Here is a 10,667-nt window from a genome sequence, read left to right as displayed (position 1 = left end):
ACAAGCCTGGGCCCAGGCGGCTGGTCAGTGAACATAGACATTATGTGAATGGACAGAGAAGAATCAGTGGAGATGAGGCATTGGGAAAATTAGTTATATAAATGTGAAATCTTCTAAACAATCCAATACTGAATGGATCCCTGACACAAAACTAAAGCAAATCCCAAACACAACATTGAAACCGAGGCCCTGTTGCAGATGTTATCTTCTCTTTCTCTTTTTCTCCATTGCTACCAGGTCTAAGGTGGAATATTGCACTAGGGTTTCCTCTAGAATTTGCTGCGTCCATGGCAACTGCTCCTGTTGTGGCAACAGCTGCTGTGGTGACAAACCCGGATTCCTCGGCTGTTGTTCCCATGACAACCGCTGGTCCCGTGGTAACCGCTGGTCCCTTGGCAACCGCTGGTCCCCTGGCAACCGCTGGTCCCCTGGCAACTGCTGGTCCCGTGGCAACCGCTGGTCTCGTGGTAACCGCTGGTCCCCTGGCAACTGCTGGTCCCGTGGTAACCGCTGGTCCCCTGGCAACCGCTGGTCCCCTGGCAACCGCTGGTCCCCTGGCAACTGCTGGTCCCCTGGCAACCGCCGGTCCCGTGGTAACCACTGGTCCCGTGACAACCGCTGGTCCCGTGGTAACCGCTGGTCCCGTGGTAACCGCTGATCTCGTGGCAACCGCTGGTCCTGTGGTAACCGCTGGTCCTGTGGTAACCGCTGGTCCCGTGGTAACCGCTGGTCCTGTGGTAACTCCTGATTCTGCGGAGATAAAGAATGTTAAAGTCTACGTTAAGAAAAGTAAACCTCAGGGCTTTGTTTGTGCAGATGTTCTCATTAAAGAAAGGGGGAGACAGAGATTTGCCTGTCACAAACACAGGACATCACAACGCGCTTTACAGCTAATGAAACTTTTATTTTGAAGTTCCAACTCTTTCATAAAGCCAAATAGGAGGGTACAGGTCAAATGAACTAAAGTGTCCCTTTAAACAATACCCTCCAATTCACAGGAAAAACTAAAGGAAGCTGACAAGTGAAGCAAGGTGTGATTCTTAATGCTGACAATGTATTCCAGACCCTCTGGTGTCCGTTGTTTGGGAAGTTTGGGAACTCACTGGCGAACACACAGGGCAGGATTTCACAGGCCCGTTTCGGCAGAGACAGGGCTGTAAAATGCGGCGAGACGTTCTAAACCCCACTGGCTTCAGCGGGAATGTATAATCCCACGGTCGTAAAATTTCACCCTGTGTGTTCCTTCCACAGCGACGCCCTGGTGTGTACACAGCCGCAGCGGAGAGACCATTCAGGCACCTCCTAATGGGTGGTCACCATGTCCGGTCCCATGAGGGGGTCTCCTGATCTGGCTGCCCCATTCATCCATCCCGGCTTCCCAAAGATCAGGAACATGGGTCTGAAGTGCAGACAAAGGTTGAGGAGCAGACTCTTCAAATAGTGTGGTCAATTGTGGAATGTAGGAAACCCAATGACCCATTTGTGCACAACAAGATCCCACAAACAGTCATGTGATAGTGACCGAACCCATCTGTTTTTAGCTCTTGGTTAAGAAGTGAACATTGAGGAGATCTCCCTGCTCTTCGTCAAAAAGTCCAACTGCATCTTGTATGTGCACCTCAGGAGTAGTCAGGGCCTTGGCTTAACATCTCATCTGAAAGACAGCACTTCCCACAATGCAGCATGCCCTTGGCGCTACACTGAGGCTTTTGTACTCAAGTTGCTGGAGTGGGACAGCCTCCTCCACTCAGATGTGAGAGTATTGCCCACTGATCCACAGCTGATGTTAACACCAAGATCAGGGATTATCAGCTCCAGTGAGCGGCAACTCGAACAAGGTATTTTGTCCCTCCCCGACCTGTCTGCAGCCTTCGACACGGTTGACCACACCATCCTCCACCAACACCCCTTGACTGTTGTCCAGCTGGGTGGGACTGCTCGCACCTGGTTTCATTCTTATCTATCCAATCATAGCCAGAGAATCACATCGAATCCTGCTCACAGAATCACACAATCACACAATCACAGAATCACAGAATTACAGTGCAGAAGAGGCCCTTCGGCTCATCGAGTCTGCACCGACACGTGAGAAACACCTGACCTACTTACCTAATCCCATTGACCAGCACTTGGCCCATAGCCTTGAATGTTATGATGTGCCAAGTGCTCATCCAGGTACTTTTTAAAGGATGTGAGGCAACCCGCCTCCACCACCCTCCCAGGCAGTGCATTCCACACCGTCACCACCCTCTGGGTAAAAAAATTTTTCCTCACATCCCCCCTAAACCTCCTGACCCTCACCTTGAACTTATGCCCCCTTGTGACTGACCCTTCAACCAAGGGGAACAGCTGCTCCCTATCCACCCTGTCCATACCCCTCATAATCTTGTACATCTCGATCAGGTCACCCCTCAGTCTTCTCTGCTCCAACGAAAACAACTCAAGTCTATCCAACTTCTCTTCATAACTTAACTGTTTCATCCCAGGCAACATCCTGGTGAATCTCCTCTGCACCCCCTCCAGTGCAATCACATCCTTCCTATAATGTGGCGACCAGAACTGCACACAGTACTCCAGCTGTGGCCTCACCAAGGTTCTATACAACTCCAACATGACCTCCCTACTTTTGTAATCTATGCCTCGATTGATAAAGGCAAGTGTCCCATATGCCTTTTTCACCACCCCACTAACATGCCCCTCTGCCTTCAGAGACCTATGGACACACACGCCAAGGTCCCTTTGTTCCCCAGAACTTCCTAGTGTCATGCCGTTCATTGAATACTTCCTTGTCAAATTACTCCTTCCAAAGTGTATCACCTCACACTTTTCAGGGTTAAATTCCATCTGCCACTTATCTGCCCATTTTACCATCCCGTCTATATCTTCCTGTAGCCCAAGACACTCAACCTCACTGTTAACCACCCAGCCAATCATTTTGTCACTAATCCTACCCCCCACATAGTCATCTATGTTGTTTATATAAATGACAAATAATAGGGGACCCAGCACAGATCCCTGTGGTACGCTACTGGACACTGGTTTCCAGTCACTAAAGCATCCTTCCGTCCTCACCCTCTGTCTCCTACAACTAAGCCAATTTTGAATCCACCTTATCAAATTACCCTGTATCCCATGTGCCTTTGCCTTCTTTATAAGTCTCCCATGTGGGACCTTGTCAAAGGCTTTGCTGAAATCCATATAAACTACATCAACTGCACTACCCTCATCTACACATCTGGTTACCTCAAAAAATTCAATCAAATTTGTTAGGCATGACCTCCCTCTGACAAAGCCATGCTGACTATCCCTGATCAAACCTTGCCTCTCCAAGTGGAGATAGATTCTCTCCTTCAGAACTTTCTCCAATAGTTTCCCTACCACTGATGTGAGACTCACTGGTCTGTAGTTCCCTGGCTCATCTCTACAACCCTTCTTAAATAGTGGAACCACATTAGCTGTTCTCCAGTCCTCTGGCACCTCCCCCATGGCCAGAGAGGAATTAAAAATTTGGGTCAGAGCCCCTGTGATCTCCTCCCTTGTCTCCCTCAGCAGTCTGGGACACAAATCATCTGGGCCTGGAGATTTTTAAGCCTGCCAACACTTCCAATACCTTGTCATTCCCTATATCAATTTGCTTAAGAACCTCGCAGTCTCTCTCCCCGAGTTCCATACCTTCATCCTCATTCTCTTGGGTGAAGACAGATGTGAAGTATTCATTCAACACTCTAGCAATCACTCTGGCTCCACCCATAGATTGCCCCCTTGGTCCCTAATGGGCCCTACTCTTTCCCTGGTTATCCTCTTCCCATTGATATACTTATAGAATATCTTGGGATTTTCCCTACTTTTACCAGCCAGAGCTTTCTCATATCCCCTCTTTGCTCTCCTAATTGCTTTCTCAAGCTCCACCCTGCACTTTCTGTACTCCACTAATGCCTCTGCTGATCTGCTCCCCTTGTACCTGCTAAAAGCCTCTCTTTTCCTTCTCATCGTATCCTGAATATCTCTGGTCATCCAAGGTTCTCTGGGCTTGTTACTCCTTCCTACCACCCTAGAGGGAACATGTTGAGTCTGTACCCTCCCCATTTCCTTTTTGAACGCCCCCCACTGCTCCTCTGTAGATTTCCCCACAAGTAGCTGTTCCCAGTCTACCTTGGCCAGATCCTGCCTTATTTTACTAAAATCCACTCTCCCCCAATCCAAAACATTTTTTTGCAACTTGTCAATTTCTTTGTCCATAACAAACTTAAACTGCACCATGTTGTGGTCGCTTTTGCTAAAATGCTCGCCCACCACCACCTCAGCCACCCGTCCGGCATCATTCCCAAGAATTAGGTCCAGCACTGTGACGTCCCTTGTTGGACCCTCTACATATTGACCTAAAAAGTTCTCCTGTACACATTTCAAGAAATCCACTCCACCCAAGCCCTTAACACTATGTCTATCCCAATTAATGTTGGGAAAGTTGAAATCACCTAATATAATTACCCTATTGTTATTGTTTTTACACATCTCCACAAATTGTGCACATATTTGCTCCTCAATTTCCTGATGACTATTTGGGGGTCTATAATAAACACCTAACATTGTGGCTGCCCCTTTTTTATTCCTAAGCTCTACCCACAAAGCTTCATTCGATGCCCCCTCCAAGATATCGTCTCTCCTTACTGCAGTAACTGACTCCTTAACTAATAATGCAACATCCCCTCCTCTTTTACCCCCTCCCCTGTCTCGCCTGAAGATTCTATATCCTGGAATGTTGAGCTGCCAATCCTGCCCTTCCCTCAACCACGTCTCAGTGATGGCTATTATATCACAATTCCATGTGTCAATCCTCACCCTTAACTCATCTGTTTTACCTGTAATACTCCTGGCATTAAAGTAGAGGCCATCCAGCCTTGCCTTACTCCCTTGAAGCTTAATGCAGCTGTACTCCCTCTGACTTGATTGTTTTACTGTATTATGATGTGTCCCTATTCTGCTAACATTCTGTGTCCACTCCCCCTGCCGAATTAGTTTAAAGTTCTCCCAACAGCACTAGCAAACCCACATGCATGGATGTTAGTCCCGCTCTGGTTCAGATGTAGACCGTCCCACTTGTACAGGTCCCACCTTCCCCAGAAACGGTCCCAGTGATCCAGGAATATAAAACCCTCCCTCCTGCGCCAACTCTTAAACCACGTATTCATCTGCCCTATTCTCCTATTTCTGAGCTCACTAGCACGTGGCACTGGGAGTAATCCAGAGATTACAACCCGAGAGGTGTTGCTTTTTAGTCTACTGCCTAACTCCCTGAATTCTTGATGCAAGACCTCATCCCTCTTTCTACCTATGTCATTGGTACCAACATGTACCATGACCTCTGCCTTATCACCCTCCCCCTTCAGGATGCCCAACAGCCATTCAGTGACATTCTAGACCCTGGCACCAGGGAGGTAAACACACCATCCTGGAGTCACATTGACGGCCACAGTAGCGCCTATCTGTTCCCCTGACTATAGAATCCCCAATTACTATTGCTCTTCCTCCCTTCCTCCCCTCCTGGACAGACATGCTGCTTGTGGTGCCAGAAACTTGGCCCTGTCCGCACTCCCTGGAGGAACCAGCGCCCTCATCAGCCTCCAAAGTGGAATACCGATTTGCGAGCGGGACACCAGGGGACTCCTGAACTACCTGCCTGTTTCTCTTGGAGTGCCTGGTGGTCACCCATTCCCTTCCTTCCTCAAGTCCCTTCAGTTGCAGTGTGACCACCTCTCTAAACGTGCTATCCACGATGCTCTCAGACTCACGGATGCTCCACAGTGTCCCCAGCTGCCGTTCCAGCTCTGAAACCCGAGCTTCCAGGAGCTGCAGCTGGACACACTTCCTGCACACATGCTGGTCCCGGGCATTGGAGATGTTCCCGGCTTCCCACATGGAGCACGAGGGGCACACCATGGCTTTGAGCTCTCCTGCCATGACTTATCCCTTTAAATTAAACCTTTTAACTCAATTACTCTCGGACCCTTCTTTCCTGATCCTCGTTACTGTAGAATATACAAACTGTAAACCACAAAAAGACCTCCCACACTGTTGCCTCTACAGTCCTCAAAGATTCAAGCCTATTTCTCATCTACATGCTGACCTTCTCATGCTCCAAAAATGGAACGGCAGTTTCCACATGTACACTGACAATATTTGGCCTGCACCTCTCTTGGCTTCTGTAGCTGGGTTATCAGGCTGCTTGTCCAACATCCAGTAACGGATGGGCAGAAACGTCTTCCAATTAAATATTGGGAAGACCGAGGCTATTGTCTTGGTTCACTGTTGCAAACTCTGTTCCCTAGCTACAGACTCCATACCTCTCCCTGGCAATCACCCGAGACTGAACCAGACTGTTCACAACCTTGGTGTCATTTTTGACTCCACGAGCTTCTGACCACATATTTGCACTGTCACTATGATCCCCTATTTCTAGCTCTGTAGCATTGTCTGACTCCACTCCCGCCTCGGCTCAGCTGCTGCTGAAACAAAGGTAAGGTTGTGTGGCTTTCCGTCAGTTCTGGGATGTAAGTAGACACCCTCTGCAGATGACCTGAAGGCACATGTTACCAACAAATAGCAGAAAATGCTAGAGTGTCAGTGCCAGAACACAACCCTGTTTGACCCTATTGCAGATCTCAAATAGTTCCAGTGTTGCCCCCTCATGGCTGACCAACCCCATCATGTTGCCCTGGAGGGAAGAGATCACATTGTGTGTCTAACCCCTGACTAGCCTCCAACATTCTGCCCTCCATAAACTTGAGGTCAGATAAAACTCTGCTGCCCATGTTTTGACTCTCACCAAGTCTTATTCACCCATTACTCCTGAATTCGCTGACCTACATTTGCTCCCAGCTAAGCAGTGCCTCGATCTTAAAATTTTTTTCCATGCCCTCCATGGCCTCACCCCTCACTATCTCTGTAATCTTCTTCACACCTACAGCCCTCTGAGGTAACTGCACTACTCTAATTTTGACTTCTTGTGTAACCCTGATTTTAATAGCTCCACCATTGGTTGCCTGGGCCCCAAGCACTGGAATTCCCTCCCTGCACCTCTCCGCCTCTCTACCTCACTTTCCTCCTTTAAGACACTCCTTAAAACCTGCCTGGTTGACCAAGCTTTTGGTCACCTGACCTAACATCTCCTATGTGGTACAGTGTCGCTCTTTGTTTTATAATGTGAATGGTTCACTAATGCCGTTTAGGGAAGGAAATCTGCCATCTTTACCTGGTCTGGCCTACATGTGACTCCAGACCCACTGCAATGTGGTTGATTATTAACTGCCCCCTGAAATGGCTGAGCAAGCCACTCAGTTCAAGGGCAATTAGGGATGGGCATCAAATGCTGGCCTTGTCAGTTCACCCACATCCCAGGAAAGGATAAAGAATAAAAGCACCTTGGGACACTTTATGACATTAAAGGTCAGATATAAATGTCAGCTGTTTTGTCAGTCTCAGGGATTAAAGATCAGGTTAATCGAGAAAGAGTGAAATTTGAGCAGTTGAGAAAAGGTATCAGGACTAGACACTGCCATAAACTGATTGAAAATTCAGTATTAGTTTTATAATGCATAGCTTCAGACACCTTTGAAATGAAGGCCGATTTTATCTTGGGACAATAGCAGGAGAATGTATAACAAGTCAAGAATGCATCTTTAAAATTGGCCTGGCCTGCAACATTGTGAGCCCTCATGAGAGATGTTTGTATTGTGCCTACAGCCTGTGCCAGTATGCAAACTCCAGTGTTGACAACTGCTGACCCATCACTTCCACAGCAATGCCTGTTTGTAAACAGGGATTATGAGGCCTGATTCCCTTGGCATTGTGTTTGGAGCCAGAAGGTGCCAGGCATTGAGCAGCCAATGCCATGTCCTCCACCCTCTCGTCATACACTGTGACTTGCCATTTATCCCTTCAAAGGTTTTGTTGCCAAATACTTGCAAGGTGCCACCCTCAGATGGGTTTAGGGATTTACACGGTGTAACATTGCCCCGACAGTTAACACCTGTTTGTATGAACTGAAGGTTAATGAAAGGTCAAAGTGCTTAGACTGATGACATCTCCTGACTCCCCAAAGCCTGTCCACCATCTACAAGGCACAAGTCAGGAGTGTGATCGAATACCCCCTACTTGCCTGGATGAATGCAGCCCCAACACTCAAGAAGCTCGACACCGTCCAGAACAAAGCAGCCCGCTTGACTGGTGCCCCATCCACCATCTTAAACATTCACTCCCTCCACCTCCGAAGCACAAGATGCAATGCAGGGACTTACCAAGGCTCCTTAGACAGCACCTTCCAAACCCATGACCTCTACCACATAGAAGGACAAGGGCAGCAGATAGATGGGAACATCACCACCTGGAAGTTCCCATCCAAGCCCTTCACCATCCTGACTTGGAAATATATCGCCGTTCCTTCACTGTCGCTGGGTCAAAACCCTGGAACTCCCTCCCTAACAGCACTGTGGGTGTACCTACACCACATGGACTGCAGCGGTTCCAGAAGGCAGCTCACCACCATCTTCTCAAGGGCAATTAGGGATGGGCAATAAATGCTGGTCCAGCCAGTGAAGCCCACATCCCGTGAATGAATAAAAAAAAACTTCAGGCTGTTTTAATTCCACACCATGTGCTTTTATTGACTCAACAATAACTAGCCAGGTTGAGCTGTTGCAAAGAGGTAGGTTTTAAGGAGCATCTTAAAGGAGGACAAAGAGGTCAAGAGCAGAAAGATTTCAGGAGGAAATTCAAGACTTACCCTGGCATCAGCTTCAGTCAATTGCAGGACTGGTGTCCAAACAGTTGTTGGTGAGATCTTCATAACTGAAAATGTGAAAAGATGCAAATCGTGAGATGATATTGGGCAAGGGCACCACAGCGATCTACAGAAAGCTTCTATTGGAGGGTATCAGTCAATCAATAGAGTGTCAGATACAACTCATCTGTCACCCATTTAATTAATGCTCCCACTGACTCCAGTAACCAAGTCCAGCAGGAGCATTGCTACAATAGACAGAGTTAAGCGATCCCACAACCAAAGGATCAGATCAAGCTCTGCAATCCTACCACATCTAGTCGTGAATGGTGCTGGACAATTCAAAAACTCACTGGAGGAGGAGGCTCCCAAATATCCCCACCCTGAGTGATGGGAGAGCCCCACATATCAATGCAAAGGACAAGACTGAAGCATTTGCAACCAGACAGAGGTGCCAAGTGGATGATCCATCTCGGCCTCCTCCAGAAGTCCCCAGCATCACGGATGCTCATCTTCAGCCAATTCAATTCGCTCCATGTTATATCAAGAAAAAGCTGAAGGCACTGGATATTGCCAAGGTTATCGGCCCTGTCAATTACTGCCCCATCACTCTACTCTCGATCATCAACAAAGTGATGGAAGGGGTCATCAACAGTGCTATCAAGCGGCACTTGCTTAACAATAACCTGCTCACAGACACTCAGTTTGGGTTCTGCCAGGGCCCCTCAGCTCCTGACCTCATTACAGCCTTGGTTCAAACATGGACAAGGAAGCTGAACTCCTGAGGTGAGGTGAGAGTGACTGCTCTTGATATCAAGGCAGCATTTGACTGAGTGTGGCATCAAGGAGCCCTAGTAAAACTGAAGTCAATGGGGATCAAGGAGAAAACTCTCCACTGGTTGGAGTCATACCCAGCACAATGGAAGATGGTTGTGGTTGTTGGAGGTCAGTCATCTCAGCTCCAGGACATCACTGCAGGAGTTCCTCAGGGTAGTGTCCTTGGCACAACCATCTTCGGCTGCTTCATCAATGACCTTCCTTCCATCATAAGGTCAGAAGTGGGGATGTTCGCTGATAATTGCACAATGTTCAGCACCATTCGCGACTCCTCAGATACTGAAGAAGTCCATGTCCAAATGCATCAAGACCTGGACAATATCCAGGCTTGGGCTGACAATTGACAAATAACATTCATGTCACACAGGTGCCAGGCAATGACCATCTCCAGCAAGGGAGATTCTATCCATTTCCTCCTGACATTCACTGGCATTATCATCACTGAATCCCCCACTATCCACATCCTGCGGGGTTACCATTGACCAGAAACTGAACTGGACTAGTCATATAAATACTGTGGCTACAAGAGCAGGTCAGGGGCTGGGAATCCTGTTGAGAGTGACTCACCTCCTGACTCCCCAAAGCCTGTCCACCATCTACAAGGCACAAGTCAGGAGTGTGATGGAATACTCCCCATTGCCTGGATGAGTGCAGCTCCAACAACACTCAAGAGGCTTGACACCGTCCAGGACAAAGCAGCCCACTTGATTGGCACCCCACCCATCACCTTAAACATTCACTCCCTCCACCACCGACGCACAGTAGCAGCAGTGTGTGTACCATCTACAAGATGCACTGCAGCAACTCTCCAAGGGGAGGGTTTCCCCTTGTCAGGTGGGCCCGGGAGCAGCCGTGTATCAGTTCACCGCTGCAATCGGGCCTCTACCGCAATTTCATTCTGGCTGGTCCATTAACGGCCAGCGTGAAAGGTGCATCGATAACCTCAGCACTGCCGGGGTGGGGGTGGGAGGAGCGTGGGCGCTGAAGTGTGGGCATGCGAGGGGGTGCGCTCGATAACAGTTCCCTGAAGGCACAGAACCACCTCAGGGAGCTG

General features: G+C 48.5%; 1 protein-coding gene across 1 annotated transcript; it reads right to left on the bottom strand.

The window, feature by feature from the left end:
* Window positions 1-269: 269 nt before the first annotated feature.
* LOC144669317 (uncharacterized) lies at window positions 270-8,846 on the bottom strand. Its single transcript, XM_078531674.1, has 2 exons — window positions 8,780-8,846; window positions 270-750 (listed from the first exon to the last, which is right to left on the bottom strand). Exons 1-2 carry the CDS (start codon window positions 8,785-8,787, stop codon window positions 270-272), a joined length of 489 nt encoding a protein of 162 aa, XP_078387800.1. The 5' UTR covers window positions 8,788-8,846.
* Between the last annotated feature and the right edge of the window lie 1,821 nt (window positions 8,847-10,667).

The sequence above is a fragment of the Cetorhinus maximus genome, chromosome 29 (genome assembly GCF_964194155.1).
Source record: "Cetorhinus maximus chromosome 29, sCetMax3.hap1.1, whole genome shotgun sequence".
Classification (NCBI taxonomy): domain Eukaryota; kingdom Metazoa; phylum Chordata; class Chondrichthyes; order Lamniformes; family Cetorhinidae; genus Cetorhinus; species Cetorhinus maximus.
The sequence above is the reverse complement of the archived record's forward strand: the minus strand, read 5'-3'. Positions and strand labels throughout refer to the sequence as shown.